This window comes from Syzygium oleosum, unplaced genomic scaffold, assembly GCF_021117445.2.
Source record: "Syzygium oleosum isolate NSW1041296 unplaced genomic scaffold, Sole_v2.1 Sole_v2.13, whole genome shotgun sequence".
Lineage (NCBI taxonomy): Eukaryota > Viridiplantae > Streptophyta > Magnoliopsida > Myrtales > Myrtaceae > Syzygium > Syzygium oleosum.
The window spans coordinates 11,052,436-11,069,662 of record NW_026607497.1 but is presented as its reverse complement, the minus strand read 5'-3'; the positions used below and the strand labels follow the sequence as shown (position 1 = coordinate 11,069,662).

At 38.6% G+C, this 17,227-nt stretch overlaps 2 protein-coding genes across 3 annotated transcripts; one reads left to right on the top strand and one right to left on the bottom strand.

Annotated features, from left to right (window-relative positions):
* Positions 1–630: 630 nt before the first annotated feature.
* On the bottom strand, positions 631–8,320 carry LOC115694439 (disease resistance protein RPS2-like). Of its 2 annotated transcripts, XR_008817855.1 has the most exons (5): positions 7,701–8,320; positions 6,315–6,411; positions 2,818–5,804; positions 2,509–2,617; positions 631–1,139 (listed from the first exon to the last, which is right to left on the bottom strand). XR_008817855.1 is itself a non-coding variant. In XM_056317437.1 (4 exons), exon 3 carries the CDS (start codon positions 5,801–5,803, stop codon positions 2,852–2,854), a length of 2,952 nt encoding a protein of 983 aa, XP_056173412.1. In that variant the 5' UTR covers position 5,804; positions 6,315–6,411; positions 7,701–8,320; the 3' UTR covers positions 2,059–2,617; positions 2,818–2,851. The 2 variants fall into 2 exon arrangements, 1 of the variants encoding a protein (XP_056173412.1); XM_056317437.1 differs by lacking the exon at positions 631–1,139 and having other exon boundaries at positions 2,059–2,617.
* A 4,719-nt stretch (positions 8,321–13,039) lies between these two features.
* Positions 13,040–16,986, top strand: LOC130139772 (uncharacterized). Its single transcript, XM_056317458.1, has 2 exons — positions 13,040–14,907; positions 15,607–16,986. Exons 1-2 carry the CDS (start codon positions 14,385–14,387, stop codon positions 16,122–16,124), a joined length of 1,041 nt encoding a protein of 346 aa, XP_056173433.1. The 5' UTR covers positions 13,040–14,384; the 3' UTR covers positions 16,125–16,986.
* The last annotated feature ends 241 nt before the right edge of the window (positions 16,987–17,227 follow it).

The window sequence follows — 17,227 nt, the reverse complement described above, 5'->3', positions numbered from 1 at the left end:
TAAAGCAACTCACATGTTGTGTTCTTGGGGAGTGTAATGAGCTTGAAGTTCTCATAGATGAAGCTGACATTATCCATGAAGCGGAGGAAAACAAATCAATTAATCACTACACAAGCTACTGTCGTTGTGATGTTATCTATCGCCACATCTTGCATTTCATATGAAGGGCCAGTTTTTACGTGGGAGTACTAACAAAAACCAATTTAAGTCATTCAACTGAACTAAACCAAACCAAAACAAACACAAATTCTCGCTTGGATTCCTTTCACATGACCTGTTTCGAAGAGGCAGTTGAAGGACCACACAAATCAGTTGAGACCAAACCAAAACCAAATCCAACGGTATTGTAGGTTATACTTGGTTTTTGTTTTGTAATATGATGTACTTAGAATAAAGTGAAATCTAGTTACAATAAAGTGAAATCTAGTTACAGGGAGGTTATGGAGGACATGATCCTCTTCTTGCAACTGAATTTTGCATAGTTTGAGGAACACCAAATCGATTTATGACATAACCAACTATGTTTCTTTTTCTTTTTCCCCTGGTAGTGTAGACATTTGTACCCACTTACTACACTAAACAGTCTATGAATGGATAGAATCATCAATAACTGAATGAATAACAAGAACATTCGTTTAGACTAATATTCGCATATAGTTCAACCTCATTTAAAAATTGATCTCATGGTCTGTTCTCGTCTCCAACATCAGTCAAAATAAAATTACAGTAGAAAACTCTTATTGCATATATTCTAGCCTTTCACCTGCTAGGACAGGCGGATTAGTCGAGATATTCATCAATTGGCCTAGACATGACTATTAGAACCAAAAATAAAATTTCTGTGGTGTGATGGGTGGCCAAAGACTTTCTGTATCAAAGAAAGGGCGTGTATTGGTTTTGGATTATTTGACCAACTGAACTCATAAAGAGAAGCATCAAGTAGAGGTAAATCTTGAGTCTCTGCTGCAGCAACCAACATCTAAAAAATCGGTAATCGTCTACCCACGAGTCTAAACTCTGAATGCTTCAATAGCTAGATGGTTTTGTCTCAGCTATGTATGTGCTGCTCTCTTATAATGCTCGACTCAGGAATGTGTCCCAATGCATTAGTTTCTGAAAGGAGATGTTCATTTCTTTTCCTGTAGAAAATTTGATATAACATCGCGACTTTTACCTTTGTAGGAACTTTGTGTTGACCGTTGACTGAATGATATGTGAGATATGATGTGCAGGGAAAAGTGGATGAATATAAGATGCAATGTTTTTTTTTTGGTAAGGAATATAAGATGCAATGTTTTTTTTTTGGTAAGGAGTATAAGATGCAATGTTCAACTCTAGTAACTACAAGAGATAAGCAAATGTTGATTAGACTCAGTTTGGTTCCAACTGTTGGTTTGGTTTCAAAATTCTTGAGCTGAAATAGTTTGGACCCAGTCAAACTACACCTCTACTCTTGGATGGATAGTGTTCATAAGGATGCCTGACATGCTTTTGGGGGTTTGTTTCTAGACAACATCCTAGTCAAAGCTGTGAAGGGAAAAGCTTGTTGACTTGAAAGTCTGGTTTGACAAATTTCTCGGGCTCAAGATAATTCTTCTTTTTGGGCATGGACCGAGGCTAAAAGGCCTAAAAAGCCTAAAAAGTGTGAATTAACCTAGAGACATCTTTAAGAACAAGAAAGACATATGTAATAAGATTTAAATGAGAAATTGGCATATTTATTCTAAAAGCCCTAGTCATAAACCAAGCTAACCTAGCAAATAATCAGTAAAGGGCTGAGAACAAGGACCAAATTCGAAAAGTAGCCCCAAAGATGCCAAAACTATAGATTTCACTTCAAATATTTAGAGCAGACATTATCTTTTTATAGGAACTTATCTGGGAAATTACTCAATCATTAGTTCTTTAATTTTCTATGATTAATGTCATGCCAAGTAATCATGGCATGGATGTGCATATATATATATATATATTTTGTAGATAGGACGAACAGTTCATTTAGTATAGTACGAAAGCATATGTCAAAGGTTCAAATCTGTTTGAATTGACTTTTATTTATTACATTTAGCTTAATTTAATTCTTGCGGCTCACTCACATTTTTGTAATCCGAAACACTTAAAACATTCACAAGATATAGATCTCGGTAGATAGATTCACAAATAATTTTTCCAAAATTTTTTGAAATTTGAATTGTATTTTAAAAGTTGACTGATAACAATTAAACAAGCAGGCCCTGAAAATTTACGGTTATTTTTTTTTATTCTATATTCTTATTTTTTGTGCTCCTCCCTGTAGTTGTCTATTTGATGTAATTAGATCCACATCCACAGCATGTTTCCGTGAAAAAGGCTCGATTTACACATTAAGCTTATGAGCAAATGATTCATCTAACAATTGGTTATACAAACTAGAAAACAGCTGACTCAGTTCTCAAGTCTCGGTATTACAACATACAAATGTTTGATAATACACGACACAAAGATGGAAGACAAATTATGTAAACTGACCTTAGTTCTCAGCAAACTAAGCCTCACAATCATCTTAGAAGCTCCTTCAAGGATAGATATGTAAGCAAAGGCAAACTCAGGTTCTCTGAGACCCTTCCAGTAACAGATGCTGTTCATTGAACAAAAATATACCCAAAGACTTCAGGTTAATAAAGCTCAATTTACTATTGAGAAGAACTAACAATCACAAAGTAAAGATCTTAAGACAATAAAGCATGATACTACTATATAATCAAACACTTGAGAAAGCAAGGTACTATGGTCCCAGCATTAGTGCAACATCACACTACTAGAAATTAGACTTCTTACATGAAGAATTTCTCAGCATAAAACGGGCCAATTACTAGCTGAATATGCATATAGGTCGTAATCTTTGTTCAACTTCTTCTTCCTGCCAAGACAGCCGCCTCCACCACACTCTTTGAGTTTCAATATGTCTCAGTTTGGCTGCATTATGGTTCCCGAAGGGCAATCTCTTTAGTGATTGGCACATATGTATGGTAATGCCCTCTAACGACGGCCACACCAATGAGTTATCAATCCAAATGCTTCTCAACTTAGGCAGATCAGTAAGTATCAGAGTCTTTAGACCTGGAAGTGCACTAGGGTCTAAATTGTTGTTTTCAGCTTTCATGATGATCTCTGTAATCTCATGACACTCTTCAACTCTCAAATATTGAAGCTTAGAAAGTTGTGGAATCATGCCAGCGGAGAATATTTTCGTCAGTTTTGGACATTTATATATACTTAGAGAAGTTAGTTGGGCTAGGCTTCCAGGTTGCACGGGACCATTCCAAAGGCATGTCAATTTTGGGGCATTGTTTATAACTATCTTCTCCATGCATTCCAATGCACCTGCTGTGGAATGGTTGCCATCAACCATGGCTTCAATGTCGGAGCACCCTTCAATCAGGCAACCCCGCACCTTGTTGATATTGGCGTTGCCAAAGTCTGATATGCTTGAAATTCCCTTGTGGCATAAAAGTTCAAATGCATCAGTTTCAGCAAGTACAGCAGAAATTGCATGATCCACACCGACCCCATTTGCATATTTTAAACACCTGCAGATTTCATACTCAAAATGATCGAGGATTCGATATCTGGTAGACTCATGGTAACCAACGGAAAATCGGAAGGTGAAGCAGATATTCTTCAAGAGTGAGCTGCTAGTGACAAAAATTTTTAGATACTCGACGGAAGGAAAACAAAATGATAGAGAAGTCAAGCGCGTCAAGGTGGCCACTTCTTGTGTAATAGCCTTTACAACCACATCCCACCATTGGTTATTAGGATGCACATCGATGCTAAGCTCTTCCAACGAAGAAAGCCTTGAGATGACATTGTGACCAATGTCCATGACTCTTGACCGTCCCTCGATCACCCGTCTCATACACGAATTGGATAAGGAAATCCGCAAGCATCTCAAATTAAGCAAGTCCCCAATCTGAACCGGCAAATAGTCAATTCCAGTGCCTCGGATATCAAGAACCTCCAGATGTGCCAGTGCCTTCATGTCAATAGGAAGTTCAGTTAAAAAGCTGCAAGAATTTAGATAAAGTGCTCTTAGAGCTGTCAAGGACAACATTGATAATGGCAAGGATGTGATCCGAGTGCCATGCAAATCTAGAACTCGGAGCTTTTCCATAGATCCAAAAAATGCATCTGGAATTAATGCCAGTTCATAATTTCTTTGCAGCATCAGGGTTAGGAGAGAAGTGCAATCTACTGTTCCTGGTAATGTGCACAGGTGGTTATCCATCAGAGATATGCGGTTTGCCATTTTCCAATCTTCTTCATTAGGGGCCTCTTTCAGCCCTTCACAAGCTTTCACCAAGAATTTAGAATTCTTGCCTTCTGACGAAATTTTGAGTGCCATGTTCCGGAGCACTTTGTTCATTCTAACGTGCTTTACTTTTTCACTTTTTTCGAGCAAGGAAACATCTATGAGTTCATGCAATATGCCATGGCCCCGATCACGAGCTTCGGTAAAATCAACTGCATCACTCAGAAAGCCTTCTGCTCTCCAGCACTCCAATAAATAATCTATATAGACATCAGAATCCTCCGGAAACAATGCGCCATATAGGAAACAAATCTTTTGTCCTTCATCATCCAACTTGTCGTAACAGAATTTCAAAAATTCAAGAACTTCGTCCATGCCTTGGATTTTTACACTAGGCCATTTTCGCAAGCTTCTTAATCCATCCCTCCAAAGATTAATGTTATCCTTCTTTCTGAAATATCTTGCAACTCTGTCAATCAGAAGTGGTAAACCAGCACATTCAGTTACCACTAGATGGCCAAGTGGTTCAACACCAGGCAGATTAATATTCCTACCCACTTTCTCCCGGAACATTTTCCATGCATCTGCTTCAGACAGCCTTTTCACATTGACCAACTCATCAACTTCCATATCCGAACAAACATGTTGGTATCTACTTGCTAACACAACCTTACTATCCTGGTTGTTATCATGTAATCCCACTGCCTGTAAATCAAAAACACTCCAAACTTCATCCAGAAGAAGCAAGTATCTTTTGTTCTCCAATTCTTTTGATATTCTCCACGATATTTCGTGCGGATCACCGATCCCTTCAGTATTCAATTTAAGCCTCTGCGCAATTGCCTTTTGCAACTTCTCTATGCTACTTTCTTTGGAAACTGACGCTGAAATTACAATGTCAAACATTTTGCTGATCTCTTCATCATCATTCAAATTATGCATGATTGTGGTCTTCCCTATTCCCACTGTCCCCCAGAGCCCAATTCTTTTCACACTGCAGTCCCTCAAGTAACCAAGGATCTCTTCAACAGCACAGTGGATCGATGGCTTGTTTTCTGTTTTCGGAGCATGCATTAATCTGACAGGCTCAGGTGGTCTCTCGACAACTGCTTCGGTTTCAAGTCCTCCTTCTGCCCACAGACTATGCAATTCCTCGCACTTCTCAGCCAAACGTTTACTGAAATTGGGAGCTGACAAAATGTGACGCTGTTTCCATGAACGTTTTCTTCTTTTTCTAAATTCATTTTCTAGTTCTTGAACCTCATTCTCAACATTCTTAACCCTGCCAATCCAGGCTTCACACTCTTTAGTTTTTTTCTTTGTCTTGTCTTTGTTTGCTTCAGCTTCCACGTCATCCCTCCTAGCAAAGAGTTTCTCTGCTTCCTCTGTGAGCCTTCTAAAATTCTTTTCAAGATCATCCGCATAATTGATTTTGCGACCAACATAAGCTATTAAGCTTTTCCCATCCCTGTATGCCTCAACAGCCGCTGCCGTAGCTGCCGCCTCAACCATACTGTGCAAGCAACAAGCTAGAGTTTATAATCTTAACTTAAATCATAATGGAAAAAACTCACTAAAAGTAGTAGTTTGAAGAACAAGAGTGTCTAGTCTCTACCAAAAAATTAGGAACAAATTTATTATGCACAACAAAATGATGCCACAATTTAGGGCCAAACAAAGAGTGTGCCAAAGTTAACCCAAAATCTTTATCTGTTCTTCGTTTTCCTAAATATGTTCCATACAACTGTGAGAAGTGGAAGGAGCTGATTGAAACACATGTTTACTTGAAAGACTTTTACTTAACATTTGGTCGCCAAGAAGCATAGAATCCTGAAAAAAAATATCGCCAGCAAATTAAATTTATTTTCATTTCAAGGAGACAGACAGATTATACTCCTCTAATTGTAGCATCACAGCTGTTTATTGTTCCTCTAACGATTTCTAAGAGTAGTTTTGTATTCTACATATGAAAGGTATAGATAAAAAGTTGCTAAAGAACAATAAGGTTTAGGCATTGACTAACTCTGATTTTGAAGACGCCGGGTCAAATACTCAAGAAACAGCTCAGGATGAGGATGGCACGCCTACTTGAGATGTTTGTATGACCTGCAACTGAATAACTGCCACAATTTGAAGGGCATAGTTAGACATTTGAGTAGGTGCAAGAGCTAAAAAAAATACATATTCAAGTTATAAGAACCATAAATCTACACAATGAATACCAACTTAATAAAAAGAGTCTCGGCAAAAGAAGTATAGAAATAACACATAGACCAACAGGTCAGATCTTATTGTGAGTGGTGAACATGCACTGACCACCTAGCTTGTCTGCATTGATTTTCATTCTCCAATCAACTCAAATATAGGATTGTGGAAAAGCTGGCGAACATTGAACATTCACAATAAAATTGAAAAAACTACAGATACAAAGCAGATTATGAATTTCAATGTCATCAAGATGAAATTGCGATGCCATTATAACACTGATTAAGGTTTTTAGCATGTTGTCTGAAATTTTGCGATTTTAGAAGGCAACTTCACTTTTATGTGCAATCTTAGATGCATCGTGAATTCATCTTTCTAGCACAAGCGCCAATGGCACATGCATGGACCCCAAAACACGACTGCAAAATAGTTGGACATTTTCAGCAAGCAAAACCGATGCACCTCAATTCAGCTATTGGTAAACTACTTTCCAATGGAAAAAGACAGGAGAGGGAGAGGTTGGTCCTGTTCGTGACATAGAGTTCGAACTGACAAAAAGACATGACGAAAACAGAAAAACATAAGAAGGTGATGGTGGAATGACTCCTCCAGTTAGGAAAGACAGAACAGAGGAGAAGATTATAAGAAGAATATTTGCTCCAAGTGAAAGAATATAAACTTCTTAGCTCGATGGTAGCAAGATCCCCCGTTCACATGATATTCAACAAAAGTAATCCATAAAAAATGTCAGTGAAGAACACCATATTGTTCGATCAAAAAAAAAAAAAAAAAAAAAAAAAGAACACTATATTGAAATTCAACTTCCATATCAGCTCAACAGCTCATCTTCAAAGTGTAATGTGGACTCTCGGCATCTTAGAAGAAGTATAAAAGCGGTTCATACATAAGATCAGTCCAATATACGAATACATACTGCCTATTTCTTTCTAACCAAACGAGAGAAACATTTCCATCGGTTTTTTATTTCGTTTCTTTCCACCCAATTCGGTCAAACCCAGAATTCTTGGCAAAATCAGTCGATCAAAAGAAGAAAAGAACGAACCAACATACGTTCGAGTCTTCACCCGTACAACAAGCAGCGCTGATCAGAACCATACAATCAAATTCAACCCTCAGAACCGACGAACAACATGGTCAACTATTGGAAAGAGCAAGAGAGCTCAGAAGAAGACGCTGTACTTACATGCAATTCAACGAAGCACCATTGATTAGCTCCAAAGCTCCATGGAAAGAAAGACAGGAATGAGCTGATGCTTGAGGGTGGGCTCAGAAGAGAAGTCACAAGTCAACCGTGGAAGTCAATCATCTTCGCGCGTTGAAACACGCACGCGTAATGAGTCGTTGCCTGTGTGTTTCCGTGGGCGGGGTCCATAGAGTGAAGAGCCCCCAGCCAATGTTGTCAATGGATCCAAATTGCGGGCACTCAATCCATCAAATTTCAACAGAACAACGTAAAAAAAAAAAAAAATCCATGCACTTTACAACTTTTAGCTAATGTAAAACTCCATCCTTAAACTTTAGTCTCGTTCAATTTAATCCTCAGTCTTTGAATCAAACCGTTCCTTTTTCCAGTCAAATATGGTCCTGTTCATATCTAACGTGAATTGAGGTAACAATCAAATTAACCGTGAAGCCCACATTTGTTGATGTGATAAGACGCATGTAAATTCGGGTTAATGCTGCATGGCAATCCGATTAACCATGGATTTGACCTCTGAGGATCAAGTCTTTTATGGCAACAGGGGAAAGATTTTAACGGGATTTTCCCGACCAAAAGTAGTAGGAAAAAGAAAATGCGAAGAGGGGAGAGAGGATTAGCTCCTCCGGCTCATTTTCATCCGTTGGTTCCACTACATTTGCTAAGGATTCCTGCGGGTGACACCGTCCTATGTCGTTGGTTTCGATGAATTGTAGATGTCATTTTGAGCTTTAGGTAGTTTGGTGAAGCGTATAATACATTGACCATGACACCATCGCGACGGAGCAAAGATGAGTTGGTGCCACTACCAATTAGAGAAGAGTTATTTAGGTGTTTCCTCCGCTCCAAGTTCTGGTCGAATGTTAAGCGCCACTATTTCCACATTGAGATAACAGCACAAATAGTCCATGAATTTTGATATAATGTGCAATGCGGTCCTTGATTGGCCTAATGTGCAATACTATCCATAAACTTTTAATTTGTTCAATGTGGTCTATAAACTATTGGTAAATGTTCAATTGTAATCCCCAAATTATATAAAAATGTTTAAAAGTTTAGTTTTTAGAATAGATTTGATTGGAATAATGGAAAATAGGGGGTCACATTGAATATTATATTAAAGTTCAAGGATTACATTGAACAAATTAAAAGTTCATGGACGACATTGCACATTAGATAATAATTCAAGAACTATCTTTGTCATTTTCCCTGCCACATATGTAGCGTTGATTCGTGATGAATCTGAAAATTTAAGTCAGAGCTGAATTTGGTCTTTGAAGTGCGAGCTCATTTAATCATGATTCAGGGTATCGTGCGTGCCTTAAGCCAAAAATAAATGTCTTAAGCAGAGATTACTTAATTATGGGCTCGGATTGTAGCTCCCCGAACAGTAGTTTAGTTGCTAAACGTCGGACGTATTATTCTTAGAGATCGAACCTCCGTCAGAGATTTTTTCTTGCGTTGACATCTAAAGCGAATTGCGTTCTATTTACAACAATAACTACGGCAATCGGGGGAGCTCGTTCGCCTCGAGGTGATCTACCAAAATCAATAGAAAGATAAACTAATCTAACTTACTTGGATGTGTCAATATCAGGAAGCGCATATCAAAAAGCAAATGCTCAAGCTTTAGGTACTTTAGTGAAGCGTATAATACATTGACCATGACATCATCGGTGCAAGATGAGTCAGTGCCACTACCAATTACAGTAATCTATATGTACCCTATTTCCACATTGGGATATCAACACAAATTATTTCTAAACTTTGATCCAATTCACAATGTATTTACTGAACTTTTAATTTTTGCAATGTAATCCATAAAAATTTGGTCTAATGTGTACTATTGTCCCTAATCTTTTAATTTGTTCAATGTGATCTATGAAATATTGGTAAATGTTCAATTATAATCTCTAAACTATATAAAAATATTTACAAGTTTAGAGATCGCATTGAACATTGGACCAAAGTTCAGGGACTACATTGAACAAATTAAAAGTTTGGAGACGGCATTGCACATTGGACCAAAGTTCGGACACATTGAACAAATTAAAAGTACAAGGATGACATTGCGTATTGAACCAAAGTTCAGAAATTATTTATGTCATTTTCCCTTCCACATTGATAGTGTTGATTTATGGTGAATCTGAAAATTTAAGTTAGAGTTAAATTTGGTCTTTGAAGTGCCAACTCATTTAATCATGATTCAGGGTATCGTGCATGCTTTAGGCCCCAAAAAAAAAATGTCTTCAGCAAAGATTACTCAATTTAAGATGGGTTCGGACCGTAGCTCCCTGAACAATGGTTTAGTTGATAAACGTTGGAAGTGTTATTCTTAGAGGTCAAACCCCCCCATCAGAGATTTTTCCCAAGTTGACATCTAACGTGAATTGCATTCTATTGACAACAATAACTGCGGATATCGGGGGGCTCGTTCACCTCGAGGTGCTTGATCTTGATGGAACAAAAATCACGGATCTACCAAAACCATTAGAAAAATAAAGGGGATAAGTGAACTGGAAGTCCTAAAACTTATCACAAAAGTGCAATTAAATCCTAAAACTTGTTACGAAAAAAATTTGAATGAATTTGTTCCAATTACATCATTGGTAATACCAATTTCATCCCAATTGATTTGCCTCACACAAATTGAGAATTTTCAATTAATTGATGCAATTTTTGCAATTTGTCTTCAATTGACAAAATTGATTTAAATTAAACCCAATTGACTTGAAAAGCAATCAATTGATTCAATTGAATAGGTTTAAAACACTCTAATGTGCTCAAATTGACTTTCATATAATGATCCCATTTAGACCCCAAAAAGAAATTGAAAATTAATTGTCAAATTGAAGCTCAATTCATCAAATTAAACCCTAGATAAGAATGGGTCAAGTTGAATTGCAACAATTTGATCAATCTAGTTTAGTTTTACAAGTCATTGGCTAGCTTAATTGATCAAATTGACTCAAATTCATGTGAATTTTTCAAAATTGATGTTGGATTTGAGTTTCATATAAGAAAATGGACTCATTCATGATTTAATTGTGCAAATCATGAGGAACCAACCGGAATCCCTAATTAAGGCTCAAATTAGTGATTTTTATCCTTAGCTTGGGATTCTAAAATTGGCTTGAAAATTGAATGTGAGATGACCTCTAGATCAATGTCGTGAAGGAAACTATCCTAAAAAATTACTAGAAATGAAGTAATTTCATTTTTGGCCAATTTAAACCAAAATCCACGAATTGGGGTAAAGTTAATTATAAACCGATTTTTGTAAAATTGATGTTGCCAAAGTCAAATTACGGTAAAAAGGAGTTAATTTAGTGGTTTTGAATTTTTTCAATTTTTTTGGACAAAGTATTGGTCAAAAATCAACATTTTAGTAATTACTTACTAAAATATCAATTAATTGATCAAACTTTGAATTTTTCTGAAAATTGATAATGCAAAAGTGAAATTGACACTATTTTTGGGCTTTTGTGCAAAAAACCAAAATTTGACTTAAGGTTGACTTTTCGATCAAAATTTGATTAAAAGTCGACTCAAAAGTCAACGTTTTGACTTTTTGGGATTAAAGTGCAAAAGGCAAGAAAATGAAAGACGAATGCTAATTCAAATACTAAATGACTTCTTTTTCTGTTGAAAAGTGGGTTTTGTCGTGATCAGAAATCCTAATTTCAATTTTTTTTACCTTTATGACGCATTAGCTAAAAATCAGGTGTCAACAGTTAGCTTATCTTTATTCATTTTGTCACTATTAGACAACAAACAATCGAGGACTTTGATCCTCCAGCAAAGCTGCTTCCTTGACCTCCGTTTCACTAGCTTATGGCTAGTCTCTCTCTTGATATTGTGAAGCGTGCAAAGACTCGCCTCGGTGGTCATATGTTTCTTTTCCCATATTGCTAGCTTACAGTTAGTCCTCTCTCTTGTTCGATATTATGAAGCCTGTGAGACTCACCTCAGTGGTCATATGTTTCTTTTCCCATATTGCACGTGCTTTATTTTGCATGTGTATAGCACTTATTTTGCATGCGTGTTATTAATTTCAGATATCATCCAATTTTTTTTTTCAATTTTTTAGCCCAGCGATGATGAGCAGGGCAGCGGCATATAAAAAGAAAGGACTTGAAGATATCCGACATGCATCTTGAGGTCCTGATGGGATCTTGGGTTGTGAATGGCGGGATTGACCTCTAACCGGTGTGGTTGCCGCTGCACCATTGTGACGGTGGGGGCCATGTTGTTCGTGAGGCCCAAGTCCGTTGCACCATTATGGACTTGGGCTCCAATTATGCCATCTTCCTAGTTAGCCACTCCTTCGTCAACATGGGCATCGGTTACACCCTGATGACTACCCCGTTTATGTAGTTGAGGTCTCCCCTTCCTTCTCTCGCGGCTTCTTCACCTCCTTCCCTGAGATACTTTTTATTATATAGAAAGAAAAATCATAAAAATAAAATGTAGGCCAAAAGAGTCGCTACACGTATAATCAAGTTTTCTTTTTTTCCACTTAACCTTTTTTTCTTCAATTTATTATTAGTGCTCTCTGTGTTTTTACTACATAAAAAGTAAAGAAAATCATAGAAAATTAAGTAGACGAAAAGGGCCGCCAAATATATATAATCAAGTTTACTAATTCTCCATGTTTGGTCTTCTCTCTTCAATAGTTTATCGTGTTCCATATTTTTTTTTTATTTTCTAAGAAAATAGAAGAAAAGTTCACGCTATTTTCACCCCCTCAAAGAGTTTTAAACACACCCCAAAGTTTAATTAGTCCAAAATAGCCTTCGTTGAGATCTTATTAATGCTAAGATTAACAAAAGACGAAAAATATACATTTAACATAGATCAACCTTTCCTAAACTATTATTTCTTCTTTTTTTATGTTCAAATCAAAGAAGTTTACATGTTCGTTCATTTTAACAAGAATCATCTAAGATTCAATTGTTTTAATAAATTTAATAATCGAGATCCTAATTTAGAAGAATATTAATAAACTACATTTATTATCAGACCCATCCTTTCTAGAGATTAGCTTGAGCACATTATTAAGTTGAAGAAAGGATATAAAGTTCATATAAAAACGAATGGAGAAAAATAGATGATAGTCAAATAAAATATCACTGTTTTGATTAATACAGACAGTCTCATAATTTAATGATAATGCGTAGTTTTTTGCCTTCTCAATAAATAGCAACTTTCACATTTTTTCTCTTTTGCGATTTTGATTAACTAGTTCTCCTGAGGTTATTTTCATCAACTCGGAATAGCCTTGACCAATCAATTCAGGACATAAATGCCACATTCAACAAGAGAGATTATCCTAGTAGAGCCAGAGGTGCCAAGAACTAAAGATAAGGAGGGGACTGGAGTTGTAGGCGCTAACCAGCAAGCTAGAACATCCATGGAGCTGATTATAAGATCTGAATTGAAGGGCAAAAACCAGCAAGCTGAGAGACCTAACTCGCTCAAGGGGAAGACTAAGCAGGATAACCAAATCATCCTATTTGATCCGACTAGGGAGGGCAAACGAGATAAAACCTCGAGGAAATACAAGATTGGGCTCAAATCCTTTAAGAAGGTGGCTGTGTCGAAGAAACAGAAAGCACTCAACTCATGCGGCTTGCATGACATTCTCCATCAATCTATTAACGAGGAAGCACTACTTGAAACACCAATTCAGATGGTGGCTGGGATGAGCGAATGGGCTTTGGTGGCTAGCCCTAATAAGCCTCCAGGGGATATATGAAGCTTTTGAGCTGGAACTGCCAAGGGTTGGGTACACCCTTGACAGTCCAGCATCTCAGAGCCTTAGTGGCTCAAGATAGACCCAACTTAGTGTTCCTAATGGAAACTAAGAATAAAAAAACAGTAGTAGACAGAGTCAGGAGGGAACTTCAATTTCAACATGCGGTGATAGTTGATCATATAGGGATAGCGGGGGGTTTGGCTGTTTTGTGGAACGAAGGTGTGGAAGTGGTAGTTGAAGATAGCTCAAAGGAGTTCATTGATGTATCCTGTAGGGACCAAGACAGTGGGAACATGATGCGTATCACCTTTTTACATGCCCCCACAATCTTTCAAGAAAGACTTCAGCTATGGCAGCAAATACAGGCGATAAGCTCAGCAAATCACCTCCCATGGATTTGTATTGGAGACTTTAACGAAATTTTATACCGCTGGGAAAAGGTAGGCATTAGAGAGGCGGACCATCACAGGCTAGTGGCTTTCCGCGACTTTCTGAATAGGTGCTCATTAATGGACATTGAAAGCAAGGGGTGTGCATTTACTTGGGCGAACAACAGGGATAGGGAAGCTCTTGTTAAGAAGAGATTAGACAGGGCTCTATGCAACATTGACTGGAGAGTGTTGTTCCCCAACGCGGAGGCTTATGCCTTACCAGCAATAGGTTCCGATCACAACCCAATTCTCCTTACACTTTCCCCAACATTCATCAAGAGGAAAAAGGAATTCAAATTTGAGGCATTCTAGTTGGAAGAGCCCCAATGTAAGGAGTTAGTGCAGAAGATATGGAATCAGGAAGACATGCCTGAAGATTTCGCGAGCAAGCTGAAAAAGATCATAGAAGCATTGATTGGGTAGAGTAAAAAGAGATTCTCCAATGCCCGTTCCCAAATAGCGTCTTTCAAAAGAAGACTCATGGACCTCACAAACACAGATGTTAGGGAGTCAAGTATAAAGGAAGTGCAATGCATCAAAGAGCATATTGAGAATTTGTGGAGGCAAGAAGAACTATACTGGGGGATGAGGTCTCGAATCAATTGGCTCAAATGGGGAGACAGGAACACAAAATACTTCCATGCCACTACGGTTCAGCGTAGACAAAGGAACAAGATCTCAATGCTGAAAGTGGATGATTATTGGTGTCGAGAACCCGATGCACTAAAGCAACACATTGCAAGTTTTTACCAGTCTTTGTATGAATCAGTGGGCAATAGGAACTTCCAGCCGATTCTAGACCAGTGCCCTCCTCTTGCACAAGAAGGGATGAACGAAGCTTTGGAAGCGCCAGTAACCTTAGAGGAGGTGAAGAAAGCGGTTTTTCAACTAGGCGCAACCAAAGCCCCAGGCCCCGATGGGATGAATGGCCAATTCTACCACCATCACTGGGAGGACATACAGCATGACCTTCACCTGCTAGTCAGCAATTTCTTCATTTCAGGTAGACTTGACCCCGAGCTCAACAAAACACATATTGTTCTCATTCCTAAAGTTTCTAATCCAGAAAGTATTACCCAGTTTAAACCCATTAGCTTGTGTAACTTCAGTTACAAGGTTATCTCCAAGGTAATGGCGAATCGCCTTAAGCCTTGGCTCCAGAATCTTATTGCCTCAGAACAAAGTGCCTTTGTTAGCAGAAGACTAATTCAAGACAACATCTTAATAGTTCAAGAAGTCCTCCACCAACTGAGAATTAGGGAGATGAAGCGGAAGTTTCAGGCGATACTAAAGCTGGATATGCAGAAAGCATACGATAGAGTGGAATGGGATTTCTTATGTGCATATATGCTGAAAATGGGTTTTGGTGAGAAGTGGGTGTCATTGGTAAAGCAGTGTATCTCCACTGTCACATTCAGTGTCAAAATCAATGGGGAACCATTACACTTTTTCCAGCCATCTCGAGGAATCAGGCAAGGAGATCCACTATCTCCTTACTTATTTATAATCATGACTAATGTGTTCTCTTCTCTATTAAGCAAAGCAGTGGAGGACGGAAGTTTAAAGGGGATAAGACTGAACAGAAACTGCCCCACCCTGTCTCATCTCTTATTTGCTGATGACGCAATATTCTTTTTGGATGGAACTGTGGGGGAATGTCAGAATTTGGCGAACATTTTAAATCAATATTGCTTTGGTTCAGGACAAGCAATCAATCTGAACAAATCCGGGGTCTTCTTTAGTGCGGGCTGTCCACAAAGCCTGAAAAGTAACATGGCGAGTGCACTAAGAGTACCAGTTATGGAGAAAATCGGAAAATACTTGGGCATTCCCTCGGATTGGGGTCAAACTAAAAAACAGATGTTTGCATGGATTTTGGCAAGGGTAAACATGAAGATGGAGGGCTGGAAAGAGAAATTGTTATCTAAGGCGGGAAAGGAAACTTTGATTAAAACAGTAGTACAAGCGCTTCCTCAATATTCTATGTCGATATTCAAGATCCTTATCTCAGTGTGCAAAGCCATAGAGCAGCAGATAGCATCCTTTTGGTGGAAACAAAACTCATCCAAGTCCGGAATTCACTGGAAGAATTGGGAAACTCTCAAAGCAAGGAAAGTAGATGGAGGTTTGGGTTTCAAAGACCTTGTTACTTTTAACAAGGCGATGTTGGGCAAGCAAGCATGGAGACTCGCACAATCTCCTTCTACCTTATGGAGCTAGCTTTGAAAGGGATTTACTTCCCAAGAGGCAACCTATGGAATGCAAAAAAGGGCTCCCGACCTTCTTGGGGGTGGCAAAGCTTGCTTATAGGAAGAGACGCGATGAGTTCTGAATTAAAATGGGTGGTCGGAAATGGAGAAAGTATTGATATAAGAGAGGGCAAATGGCTAGAGTCCGGTGTTTTCGGGGTCCAGCCAATCGAGATGACCCCCAAAGAGTTGCAGATTTAATCGACCAAGGATCGAATATGTGGAAGGAACACCAATTGCAGGAGCTATTTGAAGAGAACATTGTGAAAGAAATACTTGCCATTCGGATTAGGCCGAACTTAGAAGGGGATCAACAAGTCTGGACAGGAAACACTACAGGGGAGTACTCGGTGAAGCAGGGATACAATAGACTACGCTCAACACTATCAAAGTCAGACATAGAACAAGCATCCTTATCATACCAGCCACCTCGGTCCCTATGGACTAAGATATGGAAGCTACAAACCGACCCTAAAATTCGCATTTTTTTGTGGAGCATGTGCCAAAATGCCCTACCCACGAAGGAGAACTTGTGCAAAAGGAAAGTAGTACCTGACCCGCTTTGTCCGATTTGTCAGAAGACCCCCGAAACTACTGAACATATTTTCGCCCTCTGCGACTGGACCAAAGCAATCTGGTCAGATCGAAGACTAAATGTGCAGGCATCTCCGATGAACATAACAAGGATAGACAAATGGGTAGATGAAGTGCTTATATCAAGAGCCGGTCCTTCTTCTCGAGAATGGGTTGCCGGAATTCTATGGCTAATTTGGAAAGAGCGAAACGCATTTGTATTCTAGAACAGACGACCCAACCCGGAAACCATTGTTGAAGATGCCCAAACACTAACCAACACCTTCCGCCGGTGGAACATTAATGCGCTGAATCGGTGGACGGAGAAGAAAATGCTACCCGAGCAATGGTCGCCACCAGCAAAGGGGGTATGGAGATTCAACTTGGATGGGTCTTGGATCGACGGCTCTGAAGAGGGATCGGCGGCGGGAGTGTGTCAAGATTACCGGGGAGTGATAATGGCTGGATTCGCAAAGAATTTTGCAGCTTCTTCAGCCCTTG

Bases quoted from the DNA above. Each gene is read 5' to 3' on its own strand.
- LOC115694439 (XM_056317437.1), bottom strand. From the start codon at position 5,803: ATGGTTGAGGCGGCAGCTACGGCAGCGGCTGTTGAGGCATACAGGGAT.
- LOC130139772 (XM_056317458.1), top strand. From the start codon at position 14,385: ATGGACCTCACAAACACAGATGTTAGGGAGTCAAGTATAAAGGAAGTG. The intron at 14,908-15,606 runs GTAGACTTGACC...GCTTTGGTTCAG, and splicing joins CAGCAATTTCTTCATTTCAG to GACAAGCAATCAATCTGAAC.